Raw genomic sequence first — 19,675 nt, 5'->3', positions numbered from 1 at the left:
CATTGGGAAGGGGATTCAAATACCAGTGTCGTCCAGACATACTTTCTCAGACACACCCAGAAATAATGTTTACTCTCAAACCAGTGACCCAGTCAAGTGACACTTTAAGTTAACCATCACAAGCCCATCCCCATCGCCCTGACCGCCATTTGCATCTCCTTAAACTATACTTGGTCTCCAATAAAGATAATAACAAGATTGTAATTCCACCTAACATAATATGGCTCTACCGCCAACCAATTAACCCCTTCCCCAGAAGAGAACATAAAGTCCTTGAGTGGTATGGTAATGTTCTCTCTTCCCTTTGAAATCCCATAACTTAAATACTATAGTATAAATTTAAAATACTTAAATACTATGGTATGAAGTCAGCATATCTTATTGTATATGTGAAGGAATAAGGCAGGGAAAAAAACAAACATCTATTTATACACACACATATTCATAACAAAACAGGGAAGAAATACTCCTGTCAGTAAAGTCCCCATTTCTGTAAATGCTTACATAGAAACGGGGTCTATGTCACCAGTCTGTAGAGTCTGTGTAACCTGGGGTCATAGCTGGTATCTGTAACTGCCTTCTTCCACCACCCACTTTGTATTCCCTTTGCCTTCAGCAAGTACCTCAGACTGGGGGGTGACCGCAGCCTTCATTCCCAGAGAATCTGGCCGCTGGTAGTCCTGCCTGCGTTGAGCTGCTGCTTTTTCAGTTGGCCATCACAGGGCATGGTGACAGCAGCAGACGCCCCGATGCGTCTCCTGTGTTCTGGGTGTGCTCGTCCTTGCCTCCCTTGTGGAACAGTAGTCCAGCGTCCCGTGGTAGTAAGGGCCGTTCATCCCAGCCGCTGCCACAGCTCCTGCTGCCGCTTGCTTCAGAGGCATAAGGAAGTGGCTCGGTGGCCATCTTAATTTCCAGTTCAGTGGAGTCACTGTTAAATCTCTAGGAGGAAGCATTACTTCCCCTGGAACTAAGACCTTTAGGCCAGCAGACCATAAAGTCATGGGAACAGAAAGCAAACATTTTGCTAGTGAATCACTATGGATAAGAGTAAGTGGCCCCACTCCCGTATCTGCTGCTTGATTTCTGGACTCGTGAATCCTGGCTATGAGAGAAACGGCACCATATACTGGATGGAGATTCTGAGGGTTTTTGCCTTCTGGAGAAACTTGCCACCCTAACTTGCATGATAACTGAATTTTCAAATGATCATTCTACCATGATATCAAGCCAGCTGCCTCAGAAGGCTGCAGAACACGATTAAGACCAGTGAATTCCATGAGCATGGTCTATTGCTGTACTTCTTTTGCTATGAAGTGAGTTCCTTGATCAGAAACAGTGCTGTCCAGATACCATGATAGTGCGTAGGGAATTTTTTAAGCCTGTGGATCACAGTTTTGGCAGAAATATTGCTTGTAGGAAAAGCAGTCCATATCCGTAGTGCCTGCTCTAGTTAGAGTGAAAATCTGTCCCTTCTACAATGACAACAATCTGGTGTAATCAACCTGCCACCAGAAGCTGGCTGATGACCCTGGGAGTTGGTGCCAGATAAGGTTCTCAGTGTTGGTCTCCACGCAGTGGCCTGAAGCCAGATGAGCCTTGGTGAGTGGAAATCCTGCTGCTGAGTCCAGACCTCAGCTCCAGCCTTGCCTCCATGGCCACCTTGCCCATGAGTCCGCTGGCTGATGACAGGGTTCGCTGGAGAGAGGCTGACAGACCAGCATATGCATTTGACTGTTAAAACCCTGCTCTGCTCAGGTCATCCTGCAGTGAGCACTCACATAGGACACAAATACCTCACATTTTTGCCCAGAGAGGTCTGTCAACAAAGCTTTCCCCCAGACACCTCTGTCAAGTAGATTTCCTTGTCACCAACTTTCCACTCATATTCCAAGTCCCTGGCCAGCCAAATTGTTGGCCACAACCCATTAATGAAAACAAAATTACAGGACTGGCGGTGTCCTTCCAAGTGCAGAGAATGACTAGGTGCACCGCTCAGGGTTCTGCCCACTGGGAAGGTTTGCGCTCACCTTTGCACATCGTGCAGAGCTGTTTGTGAGCCAAGCCTGAGTCTTCTGTCCCTCTTTCAGCCACAGCAGGGTCTCCCCGTGTGGCCATCCATAGATGCAGACTGGTGGAGAGAGGGCGGCAGAGCCGGAAAGGGGACCGTGAGCATTTAGGCCGCGTCTCCACGCAGCTCATGGCATCTTCAGCACCTGCTCAGTCCAGTCTCGTGTTTGCTGTTTCCACTTGATGGTGGAGTATTGCTGTGCACTCCCAACTCCACAGCTTAATGGACCAGATAAATGGGCATCTCGGTGGCATGTAACTTCGGAGCCCAGAGTTAAATGTTCAGGCCAAGCAGCAGACCAAGAGCTCTTTCTCAAAAGGGGAGTGGTTATCCTCAGAAGATGGCAGGGATTTGCTCCAGAACCTGAGCGCTCTAGGTCACCACTCAGGGCTACCCAAGGCTCCAAACAGCACCTGTCTGCCACTTCCAGTGCCCCTGGGTCTGCTGAATCAGAGGAACCAAGTGAGAGAGCAGCTTCACAGTGGCCTGGACCCTTCTCTTGTTCTGGACTCCACTCAACAGCAGTTTTTCAAGTCGCTTGGTAAACTGGCTGGAGTAACACACCAGCTTCCCACGTCCTGAGGCCCGCCAGGCATCGTGCCCCTTGTTTTGGTGGTAGGAGAGGCCAGCTGCACCAACATACCCTTCACCTTGGGAGAGCTGTCTCGAGGTGCCCTGCACCACTGGACTCCTAGAAACCCACTAGGGTGGAGGCCCCTGGATTTGGGACAGATCCGTCCCCACCCTGTGTCACACAGGGTCCCACCAGTGAGTCTCAAGTCATCGCTACTTCTTGCTCAACAGGTCCAGTCAGCCTAAAGCCACCAATGCAGCGGACCAGCGTGGTTGTCTGTGAAGGAGAAAGGCAATCAAGAGCTTTGTGAACTGAATTACGACATAGGGCTGGAGAATGGATAACCCTGGAGGCAGGACAGTGAGGGTACATGGCTGGCTTTTCCAGCTGAGAGGAGCTCCTTTTGGTGGGACTGATGGACAGGGTGGAGAAAAACCAGAGCTTGTATTCATTTACTCAAGCAATGAAACCACGTCTGGTCCAGCAGCTGCACCTGGAGCTCCCACCTGCCTAAATCTATAATGATACGCTGTCTTCTGCTCGGGTCAGGCGGGCGAGCTCAAGGGCGCTGCAGTGGGAAGCTGCACTCCCGCCGCTTTCTTGTCCTCGCTGGTGGATTGAGCCTCAGCAGCCCTGGAGACACCCCGCCGCTTTCTGACTCGCTATTTCCCAGGCGGAGGCGGTTCCGATGGCCTCCCCTTGGCCCTCCCTGCCGGAGCCGCCCTCACTCCTTAGGTCCGGGCGCCGGTGCGGGCTCCCGCCAGCTGCCGAGTGTCTCTGTCCCAAGTTCGCATCCGGCCCTGGGGCGGGAATCCCAGGACAGGGTCAGGGACGGCTGCATCCACTGTGGAGATGAACCTGCGCTGGAACTGGGCCTCCTCAAGCCCCTCTCTGGCCGATGGGTCTCCTAGAATTCGTGTCGGTTCAGAACCAGAGACCAGAGGCCCCCGAAGGTCCGACGTCCCCCTTTGCCCCGCGAGCGGTTACTCTGCTGAGAGGCTGGAGGTCCCTCTGGGGAGCGCTGGGAGGAAGACGCACAGTCAGCTCTCAGGGTCCTTCCACGGGGACCCACGCTCCCCTCTACTCAAGAGGCTGTAGACGTGTAACTGGCTCGAGTGTGGGAATTGACGGAGGGGCTGGACGGGGGAGGGCAGGAGCCGTGACAGGGTCACAGGAGCCTCGCGGGTGATGGGGGTGGCCATGCCCTGGACGGTGCACGTGGGCTCACAGCTGTGTCTGTGTGTGTGTGAGAGAGACTGCATTTATCAGATTGTGCACTTTACATATTGAGTTTATTGTACCTCAATTTTACTTCAGCAAAACTGCTAAATTTTTTAGAATGTGCCTTTTACAGGATAGATTAAGAATTAAATAATTTCTCACTATTCTGGCTTATTCAATATCAGAACTAAGTGATGAGAAATATTTCTTGTTAAAATCAAATTTAAATCGTGCCTATTATTAAAATTCTCGACATGACTTTGCTTATTTTAAATGTGCTTTTGGACAGTTTGAAAATGCATCCGAAGTATAGGAAACCTTGACCACAGTCTTGAGAATTTAGGTCCCGTGCAAGGTCATACCTGTCGTGGTGACAAATGACAAAACCTAACCTGACAAGGTTTAGCAGCGGCTCCCCTGACTGGTTCCCTCTTTTTGATCCCACACACACAGTCAGTCTTCTCTCACAGTTTTCCTTTCCACCACAGCTCTGCCTCTAGAGAGACAGTATGTTGCTGGTCTCGATGGCAGGAGTATTCTGAACCAGATGATTTTCAAATTTAAATTGTTTTATTGCCCTTAGATCAGTTAGTTGGCATTCTGATTTTAGCAAGAGAAAGAGTCTGAATCAGATTATCTAAAATCTTGAAACTAGAGTAGATTTCTCAAGAGTTTAAATAGGACTCCTTCCCTTTAATCCATTAATTATTCACTGTCTTGTTATTAATAGTTTTATGTAAAGCGTGGTGTTAACTGTGATCCAGGGGGTTTTGTTTTGTTTCATTACTACACGTTTACAAACAGTGTAATAGCTGAATTATCCGACATTACTTTTTCCTCCCAAGACAGTCATTCTGACTGTCTTTCCTGGTGTAAAGTCTTTCATAAATAGTCTATTCTTTACAAAATATGTACCATTCAGATAAATGTATCATTATCTTGTCTCCAGATGTCTTAATTAGCCAGTGCTTTTTCTGATTGTTGAATTCCTCCGTTCCTTAATTATTGCACTCTTCCCCAATCTCTGCATTATTCCTTTAGTTTTTATTTGAGATGCTTCAAAATAATGTATTATCCAAATTATCTGTTTGCCTGTTGTTATCTACAGGTAGCCTAAAGTCAAGACAAATGTGTTTTTCTGGTTATCAGATTTCAAACTGTGATAAGGGTTTAGAATGAGATGAGAACTTTCTCCTTGGTATAAGAATCCCTTCACCAGTTACCCAGATGGGCATCTCTTTTCTGTCTGAGCCATCAGTGAACAGATAGCACTGTTGTATATTTTCAAGGAATCCCCTTCCATTTTTGAACTTTAGCAGGTAGAATTTCTCCCCCCTTAAAAAGAAGTTGAAATTAGCTTCCTCTAACCTCTGCACATTGGAGAAGGCAATGGCACCCCACTCCAGTACTCTTGCCTGGAAAATCCCATGGACAGAGGAGCCTGGTGGGCTGCAGTCCATGGGGTCTCTAAGAGTCAGACGACACAACTGAGTGACTTCACTTTCACTTTTCACTTTCATGCATTAGAGAAGGAAATGGCAACCCACTCTAGTGTGTTTGCCTGGAGAATCCCGGGGACGTGGGAGCCTAGTGGGCTGCCATCTATGGGGTCGCACAGAGTCAGACACAACTGAAGCGACTTAGCAGCAGCAGCAACCTCTGCATGTAAATCCTAGTCCTGGGCCCCGTCCACTAAAGAACAAAGTAATTCTGTTGTTTCTTCCATACCTTACATTAGGCCTCGGACAATAGTTTTATCTAGGGCAGGTCTTCTCGTTCTCTTAACTGTTCATGTGAAATCATTTCTAGATTCTTCATCCCTTGGTACCGTTTAGAATAAAAATTAAGTTTTCAACATCCAGATCTGGATGATCGATCGCTCTTTGGCTTTTCTTTGAGTCTGTTTCTTCTTTCTGTCTCACGTCTGTGCATTTCTCACGTGTATGTTTCCCACCCGCGTGTCCGGCCTCTGTGTAGCGCTTCCTCCTTCAGGGTGCGTGTTGCTGCCCCACGGGTCTCCCCTCAGCCACCAGTCTCCTGGCAGCTTTTCTGCCTCCCCTCCAAGAAAGAGCCTCTCGCTTGCCTGGAGCTGCGTAAATCAGGATGATTAGCTTTGCCTCTCTCCTGGGTATCAGGACGTAGAGGTTCAGTCGGCAGCTCTTCTGTCATCTCCACAGGGTTGTTTCTGTCTCACTCTCTCTGACTTGGACATTTACAAAATATATGCCGAGAAATGTTTATGTGGAATTTTATTACCCGTCAGTAAAGTGTATTTTATTCATGTTTCATTGTGCTGTTATACGCATATTGTTATATAAATTCAGGTCTGAGAGTTATCAAAATCATGGTTTAAACAGACTCTAGTTGTGTTAAGTCAGGGCTTGGCAAACTATAGCCTGCAGGTCAAATCCATTCAGCTCCCTGCTTTTGTGTGGCCTGTGAGATAAGAAAAAATGAAAAGGTGAACAATATTTTGTGACATGTGAAAATGATGTGAAGTCTGAGTTTGGTGTCCATCAATAAAGTTTTATTAGAACACGGCATGGGCGTCCATTTACGTGTCCTGTCTGGCTGCTTTTGCGCTGGAGTAGCACTGAGTAGTTGCCCCAGAAGCCACGCAGCTTCCAGAGCCTGAAGAACGTACTGTCTGGCCTTGTTATTACTTATCTAGTATCTGTTGCTCAGTAACAAATGACCTCAAAACTTAGTGGCTTAACACAGCAAACATTTATAACCTCAGGGTTTCTGTGGATCAGGAATCTGGGCACAGTTTAGCTGAGTCCTGCACGTCAGGGTCCCTCACAGGCTGCAGTCAGAGTGTTGGCTGGGCTCTCAGTATCTCAGGGCTCACCTGGGAAAGGGTCTGCTTCCAAGCACAGGTGGTTGTTCCCGGATTCCGTTCCTCTGGGTTGTAGGACTGTGAGCCTCAGTTCCTTGTGGTGGGGGCCCCTGCAGCATGGCAGCTTCTTCATCAGAGCATGCAACAGAGAGTCTGCTGGGAAGATGGGACGTTCTGTTACCTGATGATGAACGCACCGTCTTCTCATCTTTCCTGTATATTTGTGGTTATAACAAAGCCTCCAGCTCCAGCTGTATCCACGAGTATCCACGAGGCTGTGGATACACGGAGAAGAGCGATTGTGGGGATCTCGGGCGCCTCCCCACCGTGTGCCTTTTACACAAAAGTTCAAAGACCCCTGGTTTAGGTAGAAATGTATTGTCCTTCCAGTGAGTGTTGGAGCCGGGGCAAGGGCACTAGCCAAAGAACCTCACCTCGTTATTCTTTTTTTTTTAATATTTGTTTGTTTGGCTGCACCGAGTCTTGGTTGCTGCGCACGGGGCCTTCAGTCTTTATCGTGGAATGCGGGGTCTGTGGTCGGGTGGGGTCTTTTTCTCTTTTCAGTTGTGACATGCGAAGCCTCAGATGCTGCACGTGCAGTCTAGCTCCCTGACCAGGGATGGAGCCGGGCCCTGCGCTGAGAGCACCAGGGAAGTCCTGCCTGCGTTATTCTTAATTATCCAGCAGACTTGGCCTCAGAAGATACAGGGTAGGCGGGTCAAGAAAGAACTCTGAAAAAAAAAAGAAAGAAAGAATTCCATAACAGGCAGAAGCAAGTGGTGGTGTGGGACGGTGCCCCCAGCGCAGCCAGCTCCGTGGCTCCGTGAAGGCGTGCTCCTGTGGAGTAGTGGGCTGAGGGCCCCCCATGCCAGCCTCTGTGCCCAGTCACCTGTGTCATGTCCTTGAATCCTTACAGCATTGCAGCATGTGCTGTCCTGCAGATGAGGAGCTGCGGGGAGGTGGACTGGGGCTGACTGCAGAGCGACCGGAAGTGGCTTTATGCTCTCTCCAGGGTAGCACTTGGTTCCCTGAGGCTGTATTCTTTCCTGGTGAGGCAGATGCTTATTTCAGGTGAAGGATTGGGAAGGGCTGGCCTGTAGACAGCAGTGGGATTGATTTCATTCATCTCTGGAGTGTTCAGTGAGTGATTTTTAACTCCTGAGAGGAAAAGAAATAGAAGGACATGGTTCTTGCCCTAAGAAAACTTACATGTCATTTGGGAAGATATGGAATGATTAGATGACAGTTGATAATGAGAGACGGTGTTGACTGATGGCAAGTGGTAAGAGGAGTGCTGTGGGAATCCAGGGGCACAGACAGGGCCTTGGGGTTTGGGAGCATCAGGGGTGCCCTCCTGATGGAGCCGCGGGGTGGCCTGGAGCACGCATGAGGGGCAGGCAGAGCCTGGGGGCTCCGTGGCGTCCTCGCCAGCCTGTGGACGGCTGTCTGCGAGCCGTGACCCTGTAAATGAAGTTCGTTTCATCATTCCGAATCTAAAAGGACCGCCACTACAGTTTAAAGCACGCATAAGGGGAAAGCAGTGACAGGAGTACCCAGCGGTGAACACTGCTGAAGTAGTTCCTGCTCATCATCTTCACCTGAATAATGCTGTGCTCATGCTAGAAATACGACTTCCCGTTTTGCAGTTTTTGTGTACATTTATGAGCATCTCTAGTGACAGACTCTTCATAAACATGATTTTGTACTGGCTATGTGTCATACCACTGAATAGATGCTTTACTGTTCCGCTCATGTTGAACAGCAATTTAGAGTGAGTGAAGTGTAGCGAAAAGTTTCTAACTCAGGTAGGCACGTAAGTGATTCTGTCATTTTGGGACCACTGGGGAACCAGAAAGTGAAAGTCAGTGATGACATGGGGAAGACTGTGAACTTACAGACAGCAAATAGAAATAATCAAGCCATCTTTTGCCTTCTGCAAAAACAGTTAAAAAGTTATCTGCAAGCATGGCTCAAGTGGTGAAGAATCAGGTTTGATCCTGGTTTGGGAAGATTCCCCTGGAGGAGAAAATGGTAACCCACTCCAGTATTCTTGCCTGCAAAATCCCATGGATGGAGGAGGCTGGTGGGCTACAGCCTATGGGGTCGCAGAATCAGACTTGACTCTGCACGTGCGCACTGATAGAGACTGAGGAAGAAAGCTCCTGGTTTAGGAAGTAGAGAACAGTTAGACGTCTGTTGCTTCAGTGAACACTTGTGCAGGACTTGCTATGGGCCAGAGCAGTGCTCTTGGCTCCACAGAATAAAGGAGTAAGACTGCTTTTTGTAAAAAAAAGAGAGACAGTGCCTACCCTGTTGAACTTACATGTTATTTGGGAGATATAACTAATAGATAAACATGTGATAGTCTGTAAATTCCATGAAGAAAGATAAAGGGAAAGTTAGAGTGTGGGAAAAGCAGCAGTCTTACGGATGGGGGCGATGGGGGTGATGGGGGTGAGCACAAACCACTGTCATGCCGGCCACTGAGAACTTTTAATTGGGGTAGTTCTTTGTTGTCATGTTTTAGTGAACATACGAAACACATATGCAAGCTCCATAGTTTTACTGCTTCCACCACGTTTTATTATGGGAAGTTTCAAATATTTGCTGCAGTGGACACCCACATACTCAGTGCCATGATTCTACCATGAATATTTTACCATCCTTGCTTATTACATATCTGCCCACCTCTTCCCCCATCACAGGTTTAATTTTAATCTTGATGTCCTCACCCTTTACTCCGTTAATTCTTTGGCTAATTGGTTATGGATTTTTTTTTTTTACCATAGGGGTTTTCAGAAACCTAAACATCCATAATCAGAAGAAATTTTATATTCGTTTATATATTATTATATATTTTAATGTTACTTCATTTGGTGTTTACATGTAATTTCTCTATCCATTCGGAGTTTACAAGGCGAGGCCCTTGCTTTGTTCATCTCCTTCCCAAAAAGCTCATTCCCTGGGACGTGTGTCAAATCATGCCCACCTTTCCTGTGTTGATTTGTCATTTTTTAAAAACAATGTAAGAAAAAAAAACAACGTAACCCTTTTGTATACGCCTATTTTTCAAGTGGTGTCTTCTGTTCACTCGATGTGGCTATTAATTTATTTTACCACCGTTTCATTTTCATAATACATTTTAACATGTAGTTAGGCAAATTCTCACACTATTTTTCAAAATTTTCTTAGCTGTGTTATCACTTACTCTTGCAAATAAATATTAATATTATCCAGACTCTAAAATATCTGGTTGAAATTTTAATTCGTAGGTATATTTTTTCTTTCCTCATTTGAAAAACAAGGATAATAAGAACCTTTTGATAGGATTGTTGCATGGATGAAATGATAATACACTACACCTGAAGTGTTTGACGTGCTGTGTTGATTCAGAGCTGGTTCTGATTTTCCAGAGGGCTCTAAGATTCATTTAGAAGCAAGAGAAAACAGTCCTGGGTTATTAACCAGTTGAGACACCACAGGACCGGTGCCTTCACCAGTCAGGCGGGTGCAGTTCATGTCTCAGGGTAACTTCACAGTAACCACACACCCGATGCTTCATGTCCATCTTGACCTGAGCGTTCCAGGGAAAATGTGTTAGAGGAAGGTAAGTCCGAGGTCACCCCCTCACAGGTGCAGGGTTGAGCCTGCCGTCTCCTCCCCTGCCTGCCCCCGTTTCTGGCCCTCACAGCGTCCCCACCTTGCTGAGGAGCCCGTCCCACTGCACTCCCCGAAGGAGTGGTCCTCCGCCGCCTCCAGGGAGGCCCCCGCTGGCCCCGCTTCTCGCCGGGCGGTTTGCTCCTGCTGCTTCCCAAGCCGCTGTCCTCGCTTGGGAAAAGGGAGGGTTCAGAGCGATGGCTGTGTGTTCTGCGTGTTCCCTCATCAGCTCTGTCTTCGGCAGGAATTCCTGCAGATTTCTACTCGTTTCTTCCCGATCTGTTGCCCTTCTCACCCACATCTAGCCTGCTCCTTCCCTGCGTGTGGACCTCCGGCCCACCTGTCTCAGTTGCACACCGTGCTGCTGTTTGTCCAGACCGCTGCCCTGAAGTGTGCACACGCCTCCTGCTGCTCCTCACAGGCTGGGCATCTCGGTGAAGCCGTGCCTGCCTTCAGGGCTCACTCCCCTCTCACCAACCCTCTTTCCCTGTGAACCCAGCACAGTCAACAAGACTGACCATTCCTTCCCCCAACACCTGGTATGGAGCAGACTTCCAGTAAACGTGGGTGACTCCAGTATAAGAAGTACTAGTACAGAGTCAGGATCCTCAGAAGGAGTCAGCAAGCTGCTTCCTGCTGCACCTGGTTCACTCATCAGCAGGGAATCTGGAGCCTCGTCCTTCCACATGAGAAACCTGTGGCTGCAGAAAGCAGGGTGGAGAAACGGGCAGGCTAGGCTTGCCTTCCCTGCGGGACAGGCTGCCCACGCCGTGTGTCCTTCGAGGGGACCCTCTCTCATGCTGCAGCCCTGACAGACAGGGGGTGTCAGGGGATGCTGCTGGGCTTCTTAAATTTTTATTTGGCTGTGTCGGGTCTCAGTTGCAGCTTGCAGGCTCTCTCTGTTGCGGCCAGCGGGCTGGGTCATTGCTCTGCAGCGTGTGGGATCGATCTTCCCCGACCAGAGATCAAACCTGCACCCCTGCGTTAAGAGCACCCCTAACCACTGGACCCCAGGAATCCCTCTGCTGTGCTCTGCTTGCTCGTGTTTTGCTTGTTCTTTCAGCAGTGATTTAGGTTCCCAGGTTGGAGTGTTAGGTGTAGAGCGAGCTTTGAAATGAACAACGCTGCTGGAATGCTTAGTTGGAAGTGACCGTCTCCCCGTCACTCCCTGAGCCCAGTGCTGCAGGCCGCCTGTTTCTCGGGGCTCCTTAGGTGAGGGAGGGGGCAGGGAGGAGCTCGCATCTGTCTGGCTTCTGCTTCGTTCTGGGGCTGCACCAAGCACCATGCACCAGGTCCATGCTCGTGTCAGCAGTGATGCCCGTTTTAGGCAGGTCCTGCTGTTGAGAAAACAGTTGTGGAAGCTCTGGTATGAGAACATTGATGAACTTTTCTAAGGTCACACGGCCAGTGTTACCTTGAACCTGATCCAGACGGGCTCCAGAATTCCTGCTCGTATCACACTGTAGCTGTCTCTTAATTATCTTTTTGTTCCAAAACAGTGTTACTATTCTGATGCACAACAGGGGATCTTTTTCTAGCCCAAATAATTGAGACTGTTCATCTCCACATGTACTGTGTTAAGCTTCCTAATTTCCATCAACCCCTCCCATTATATTTTTCTCATTTAACTGTTGTTCCAGCTCTTAAGAGGGACAGAGGTACATTATGATTGAATTGGTTTCTTCTGTGACCTTAGAAGAATTTAGAATATGATCATGTTAATTTTTTACTTGGCTGTACTGTCAGTAACGAGCAGAGCCCGCTCTGTCCTGGAGCACCACGTGCCTTCCAGGGCTCCCTGGTCTGTTTCATCGTCGCCCATCAGGAGGAGGACGTTCTCGTCCATGACGAGCCCCCAGCTCTGATGCCCTTTTCAGACACCAAGGCCGAGCCTCCTCCAGGTGGCTCTGCTCCCTGTCTGGGGCTTCTGCCCTCCGCATCCCGCTGGCACCTTCTGTTCACTGGCACACGGGGCAGGGGAAGCGAGACGGGGTAGTTGGGGTTTCATTCGTCCTTGCAAACCTGAGTGCCGATTTTCTCTTCTCTGAAATTTATTAAAGTTGTTTCCATTGTGAAAGCTTTCATCATAGAGTCTAGTCCATAGATAGGAGATCTAACTCAATTCCAAGCCTTTTTTATTTTCCCCCAATTAAATATTTGAATAGTAGTTTCCCATTATGGACTTACTTTGTGGCTCAGACGGTAAAGAATCTGCCTACATTGCAGGAGACCCAGATTCAATCCCTGAATCGGGAAGATCCCCTGGAGAACAAATTGGCTACCCACTTCCATCTTCTTGCCTGGAGATTCCATGGACAGAGGAGCCTGGTGGGCTGCAGTCCACGGGGTCCCAAAGAGTCGGACACGACTGAGCAATTAACACTTCCCATTAGGATTGACATACTGGAAATAATCCAGTACTTTTTGTTTCTGCTATTTTGAGTTTCAGAAATTTGATTTCATAGTATCTCAATTTAAATATTTTATCTCCATTTTTCACATATAGTTAAATTTCAGAGTGTGTCACACCATAATTGTTTCTGCAAAGAATATGGTCACTATAACTTCACCCTCTGTTTATTTTAACAGCAAGTTTTATCTGCCTACAGGAGAATATTAAAGAGCGAGCCTCCGTATCCCCAGGAAATGAGTGCTGTAGCCAAAGACCTGATCCAGCGTCTCCTGATGAAAGATCCCAAGAAAAGACTGGGATGTGGTCCACGCGACGCAGATGAAATCAAAGAACACCCCTTTTTTCAGGTGAAACACACTGAGCAGATGGTGTTCTGTGCCCTGCTGTTTTCAGGGTGCTTGGCGTTCTTGGTGAAATGAGCGAACATGGGCATTTCAGAGCCATTTTCTCTCCGCTTCCATGGTGTTATCCCTTTTTCAAATGACAGAACCCTTTAAGAAGGATTAGAATTCTACTTGTAAGGATCTCTGTAGTCTTTTTTTCTCTTTAAATGAAGTGAAAATGGGAAGGATCCTATTAACAATTGTTTTTCTATATATTAATTGATTAGAGTTTCTAAGTATTGGTTTCCATTTGTGATCTGGAAATGTAGGCATATAGACTGAGGAGACTTGTACTGAATTTTTTAGGCTCACTTCATGAGCTGTCACTGCCACTGTGTTATGCTTTTTAGATAGTCATTTCATCTCTTCTTTCCCAGGAGAAATCTTAGGCAATTCAAAATCAGCCTCCTTCTCAGTTGAATATCTATAATATGTGAAGAATTATTCATTAATTTTCACTGTACTTGAGACGGTGCTTTTCTTGTTCTGCAAAAGCCTAATGAGACCATCTGCAGAGCACCAACATGTCTGCTAACCTCAGTTTGCTCAGTGTAGGAAAAAAAAAAATAACCATAGTTTTCGATAACTGGGAAAAAATAGACTGAGTTGGCTAGTTATTGCAATCTAAATAGTCAATCTGAAATATAATGACCTGGATTTCTAAAACTCTGAGTTTATGACTTTTAAATAATTTAATAGTATCAAGAAACATGACCTAAATATTTATGTCTAGAGGGACCATCAGTTTTATTTTGCAAACTGATCTTTCACATTATCACGAAAATGAATGAAAATATCATACCAAAACAAAGAAAAAACTACTGTAGAGTAAGCTTTCATGCTTAATAGAGAAAAACAGGTAATTATTGAAAATAAGAATCTTAGATGCGAAAAAAAGGACACATTTATTTCAGTTTTAGCCATTTTAAAAAGTATTACTGTACTTCTTATAGAGGTTCAGTAGCATAGTGAGAAATACATTTAGAATAAAATTCTCAGTATGTACATTTCTTAGATTAAAAGGTTAACATTTGAACAAACTATTTCAGATATCTTGTTCAGAAATTTGGCTCCAAAATTAACAACAAATTGTGGAAAATTCTTAAAGAGATGGAAATACCAGACCACCTTACCTGCCTCCTGAGAAATCTGTATGCAGGTCAAGAAGCATAGATAGAACCAGCCATAGAACAATGGACTTGTTCAAAATTTGGAAAGGAGTACGTCAAGACTGTATATTGTCACCCTGCTTGTTTAACTTCTATGCAGAGTACATCATGCAAAATGCTTGGCTGGGTAAAGCTCAAGCTGGAATCAAGATTTCCCGGAAAAATATCAACAATCTCAGAAATGCAGATGATACAACCTTATGACAGAAAGCAAAGAGGAACTAAAGATGAAGGTGAAAGAGGAGAGTGAAAAAACTGGCTTAAAACTCAACATTAAAAAAAATAAGATCATGGCATCCAGTCCCATCACTTCATGGCAAATAGATGGGGAAACAATGGAAACAGTATTTTCTTGGGCTCCAAAATCACTGCAGACGGTGACTGCAGCCAGGAAATAAAAAGACGCTTGCTCCTTGGAAGAAAAGCTGTGACCAACCTAGACAGCATATTAAAAAGCAGAGATATCACTTTGCCAGCAAAGGTCCATCTTGTCAAAGCTATGGTTTTTCCAGTGGTCACATATGGATGTGAGAGTTGGACCATGAAGAAGGCTGAGTGCTGCACAATTGATGCTTTTGAACTGTGGTGTTGGAGAAGACTTTTGGGAGTCCCCTGGACTGCAAGGAGATCCAACCAGTCAATCCTAAAGGAAATCAACCCTGAAAATTCATTGGAAGGACTGATACTGAAGCTCCTATACTTTGGCCACCTGATGCGAAGAATCAACTCATTGGAAAAAACCCTGATGCTGGGAAAGATTGAAGACAGGAGGAGAAGGGGATGACAGAGGATGAGATGGTTGGATGGCATCACCGACTCGATAGACCTGAATTTGAGCAAACTCCAGGAGATAGTGAAGGACACGGAAGCCTGGTGTGCTGTGGTACCTGGGGTCGTGAAGAGTCAGACACAACTGAGCCACTGAACAACAACTCAAGTGAAATAGCCCAAATCATATTTTCCTGGAATCTTTTCCTCCACAGTTCCCTGTACTTATGAATATTGCAATATAGCTTTCATATTCGAGCAATTTTCTATAGCTTAGAATAGTAATTTTAGGTTATTTAATTGCCTTGACTTTGTAAATGACAGGGACACTTCTGCTGCTGCTGCTGCTGCTAAGTCGCTTCAGTCGTGTCTGACTCTGTGCAACCCCATAGACGGTAGCCCACCAGGCTCCCCCGTCCCTGGGATTCTCCAGGCAAGAACACTGGGGTGGGTTGCTGTTTCCTTCTCCAATGCATGAAAGTGAAAAGTGAAAGTGAAGTCGCTCAGTTGTGTCTGACCCTTAGTAGCCTACCAGGCTCCTCCGTCCATGGGAGTTTCCAGGCAAGAGTACTGGAGTGGGGTGCCATTTCCTTCTCCAAGGGACACTTCAGGAAAGACCAAAATTCTACTTGCAAAGGCCCAAATGGAGTGGAGGTGGAGAGGATTGTAATAGTATTCAGCTTTCTACATACTAAATGTTGTCCTGCTGACAACAGATGTCTTTAAGTTACCCCTTTACTCGAGAAGTTCCTCTTAATACGTGTACGGTAGCCAAGCACAAATCATATGCTCGTAGTGGAGGACACCACAGCTGCAGAGAGGGGAGAGCACAAACTAGCAAGTCAAGAAACTGGCCCTTCCACTAGCGAATGTTTCAGTGAAAAGGATTGCTGTGATTCCCAGGCTTCAGTTTCCATCTGGATCAAATAAAGAGGATGAGCTAAATGACCTTTAAGACCTGTTCCAGCTGAAAAGTTTGAAGATCTGTAATTTAGTGATCGTACCTCCATCGCCTCCACAAGAGGGCACAATGAAAACATTTTATGTTGATTTTACTTACTGAATGTCATCAACGAAGTGCAAGTTTCATGTTTTACCGTCTCCGAAATCAGTATGCAGCTTACAATGGGCAGAATTTTGCTATTCTAATTGGTCATGCTTTTTCTTTCTTAATGGTATGTAAAGTGTGTATCTTACTATCAAGGATGGCATCTTAGATTATAGGAGAAATATATTGATATTATATATTTGTAATATCAAATACATTGATACTATATATATACATACTGTGGGATTCAGTTCAATAAGTATTATCAGAGACTGTTTTAAGTGACAGAAGGAGAACAACAAAAAAGAACAGAGGGTTGAATTTGGATCATATAAGAGAGCAGTTTATCAGACAGTGACTGACATGGGTGGGAAGGAGGCCTGGATTATGCCCTGGGGGAGAGAAGAGGCCATGTTGAAACCCTTGAATACAGTTGAATGACAAAAGAATGGTTACATCAGTTAGACTTATAGATATAAACCAATGCATGAATTACAGTTTATTATCTAATCTGTCTAGATGGCCAGAAGGAAAGCTAGTTAACACTGCCTCTTGAAAATAGGGCTGTTCCTTTAGAGTTAATAGTCATATCCATTTTAAAGCCCTTTATTACAGGCTAGGTTTGGTTTTGGTTTGGCTTAAACGCCTTTCTCGGGGCACCTGACAGTAACTCTTGATGTCCACTGGGTGAACTGGGGTGTTCTGGTGCCCCCTAGTGGCCAGGATGAGACCCCGCGGCAGTGGGATGGAAAGCAGTCTCACCTTCCAGTCCCGGCGTCGGGTGGAGCTATAAACTGCAGTCAAAAAACAACTGAGCTAGTCAGTATCAGATCTGAATCAGTCAGCCTTGAGATGTCCAAATGCTTTATAACGATAATATAATAATTTTCACAAACTGATCACATGTATGAAACCGCCCCCCCCCCAAAAAAAATATGCTCCTGTTTGTAAAGAAGAAATTGTTTTTAATTGTTGGTTGGAAATATGTGCTTTTCTCTCTCTTGCTCCATGAAAATTACCTACCTTTGTTATTTTTCAAAAATGTATTTCAACTTTGTTGATTTCTACTTTGTACCAATTTTCTTTCTGTTTTAGAAAATAAACTGGGATGATTTAGCTGCCAAGAAAGTGCCCGCACCTTTTAAGCCAGTCATCCGAGATGAATTAGATGTGAGTAACTTTGCGGAAGAATTCACAGAAATGGACCCCACCTACTCTCCTGCAGCTCTGCCCCAGAGCTCCGAGAGGCTGTTCCAGGTAATCGCGAAGGGTGCACCGTGTTGCTTGGCCACAGGTGCTTTCAAAGAAAAGATTGATTTTTCATATGAAATTTTTTTGGCATCTTGAAAAACAGGACTCTCTAATTTCTTTAAAATGATTAAATACAGAGATATGACAAATCGTTAACTGAAGCTTGTGGTTTGTTAAATAGCAGACATTATTTACGTATTTTATTTTTTAAGAGTTCTCTTTACATATTTAATTATTTTTGGCTGCACTGCACAGTATGTGGGATCTTAATTCTCTTAACTAGACCACTGAAGAAATCTCTGTGTGTTTATTTTTTATGTAAATAACTGTTAGAGGTAACACCTGAAGTTTTATTTCTGTTCAGGCTCTTTTGTAGAAAATGCAGTACTTTACCTCTGTTCAAACAAAGTATTCTTAATATTGTATAAATAGTGTTATCTGATTTTTTTATCTCCAGTGAATAATCTGAGCTGTTTCCCAACTCTTACAAAAGATTTAGAAAGGATTTTATACTTAGTTTTCTCAGACTTCTCAGACTTAAGATAAAATATTCCTACTATTAAATGGCATTGTAGCTTCATCTCTTTGACTCCCAGAAGCATCCCAATAGTAAGGTTTAACTGTCTCTGGACATAGGCTTGCCCTTGGCTGGGCGCATAGCAGATGGAAGAAATGTTTCTTGAGTGTTCTCGTTTGAACAAATCATCGTTCATGATTATACACATGATCCCCAGTTTACAGTGGTTCAACTTAGGATTCTTTGACTTCATGGTGGTGCAAGTGATCCACATTAGATACAAAGCACACTTTGAACTTTGCTCTTTCCTGGAATGAGGGTGCGCAGTGCGATCCGTTCTCAGTGCTGGGGGCTGCGGTGAGCCCTGGTTCACAGGCAGCCACATGGGCCTGCAGCGACCAGCGAGTGCAGACAGTGTCCAGTGATACGGCGCCCTGAGACCAGCCAGTGTCCAGTGACACACACACTGTGGTGTGACCAGTGAGTGCAGCCAGTGTCCACTGACATGGCGCCCTGAGACCAGCCAGTGTCGAGTGACACAGCGCCCTGTGAGCAGTGAGTACAGTCAGCGTCCAGTGACACAGCGCCCTGAGACCAGCCAGTGCAGTCGCTCTGGACACACAGTGTTGTGTTTCACACTCAGCGCAGCAGTCAGTAACTGACATGAGACAGGTAGCAGTTACTGCAAAGCAGACTTCGTGTTCGATGATTTTACCCAACTAGGTTACGTGAGTGTTCTGAGCACAGCTAAAGTAGGCCAGCCTAAGCTGTAATGTTAGGTAGGTTATGTGTGTCAAATGCGTTTTCAACTTGTAATATTTAAATGTATGGCGACTTCATCAGGACAGAACCCCAGTGTGAGTCGTAGAGGTCTGTACCACTTTTGCTTCAGCACATCGTTCTGCCGTTCGATTTTATTGCTTTTCAATTTCAGATGGCTTCCCCGGTGGCTCAGCAGGTAAAGAATCCGCCTGCAGTCCAGGAGATACAGGAGATGGGGGTTCCATCCCTGGGTCAGGAAGGTCCCCTGGAGAAGGAATGGCAACCCATTCCAATATTCTTGCCTGAAGAATTCCATGGACAGAGGAGCCAATTGCTGACTTAGAAGCTGACTGGACTGAAACTTGCTGTTTTGCTAGTTTGGAAACCAGTAGCATTTCAATCACAATTAGTTCCTTAACTATACTTTTTTGAGAAGTTAGTTGTGTTTAGAAGCAAATTTTTATCAGCAGTGCAAAAGAATTATAGCTGTAAGGAAGAAGTATTCTCCTGCCTTTCATTTTGATCGGTTGAATTCTACCAGAAGATGGCATTATCGCCTTCTGAAAAGCATTATTCTATTGATTTGAAATGACCTTGTGTTTTGGATTGCAAATAAAGTAGAACTAGATTTGTCTTAACAAAAATCTGAACATTTTCCGTTGGCCGTGCCACGTGGCATGTGGGACCTTAGTTCCTCAGCCAGTGATGGAACCCGCAGCCTCGGCACTGAGAGCATCGAGTCAAAGGAGAGAAAACGGTGACTTACTTTGTTTACTTTTCTTTTCTTTTAAGGGCTATTCCTTTGTTGCCCCTTCCATTCTCTTCAAGCGCAACGCAGCCGTCATGGACCCTCTTCAGCTTCACATGGGAGTTGACCGCCCCGGGGTGACGCATGTTGCGAGGAGCGCGATGCTGAAGGTACGCCGCGCGGTGGTCACGTGACCTGCTCGAGGTTTAAATACCAGCGCTAGTTGCCTTTCTCAAGTCCCGTAAATGGAATGGACT

General features: G+C 45.8%; 1 protein-coding gene and 1 long non-coding RNA gene across 9 annotated transcripts in view; one reads left to right on the top strand and one right to left on the bottom strand.

The window, feature by feature from the left end:
- Window positions 1-19,675, top strand: part of RPS6KA5 (ribosomal protein S6 kinase A5) — a 217,030-nt gene that overhangs the window by 155,370 nt on the left and 41,985 nt on the right. For all 8 annotated transcript variants that reach the window (XM_059890250.1, NM_001192023.1, XM_059890253.1 and 5 more), the window contains 3 exons: window positions 12,969-13,119; window positions 17,236-17,397; window positions 19,463-19,588. In XM_059890250.1, the coding sequence (XP_059746233.1) occupies window positions 12,969-13,119; window positions 17,236-17,397; window positions 19,463-19,588 (439 nt within the window). The remainder of the gene's footprint in view (window positions 1-12,968; window positions 13,120-17,235; window positions 17,398-19,462; window positions 19,589-19,675) is intronic.
- LOC132346434 (uncharacterized) lies at window positions 4,718-19,516 on the bottom strand. The gene is made up of 4 exons (XR_009496271.1): window positions 19,437-19,516; window positions 7,592-7,860; window positions 7,137-7,433; window positions 4,718-6,855 (listed from the first exon to the last, which is right to left on the bottom strand). It is a non-coding gene; the product is annotated as an uncharacterized lncRNA (long non-coding RNA).

This window comes from Bos taurus, chromosome 10, assembly GCF_002263795.3.
Source record: "Bos taurus isolate L1 Dominette 01449 registration number 42190680 breed Hereford chromosome 10, ARS-UCD2.0, whole genome shotgun sequence".
In the NCBI taxonomy this organism is placed as follows: domain Eukaryota; kingdom Metazoa; phylum Chordata; class Mammalia; order Artiodactyla; family Bovidae; genus Bos; species Bos taurus.
This window is presented reverse-complemented; position numbering and strand designations above follow the sequence as displayed.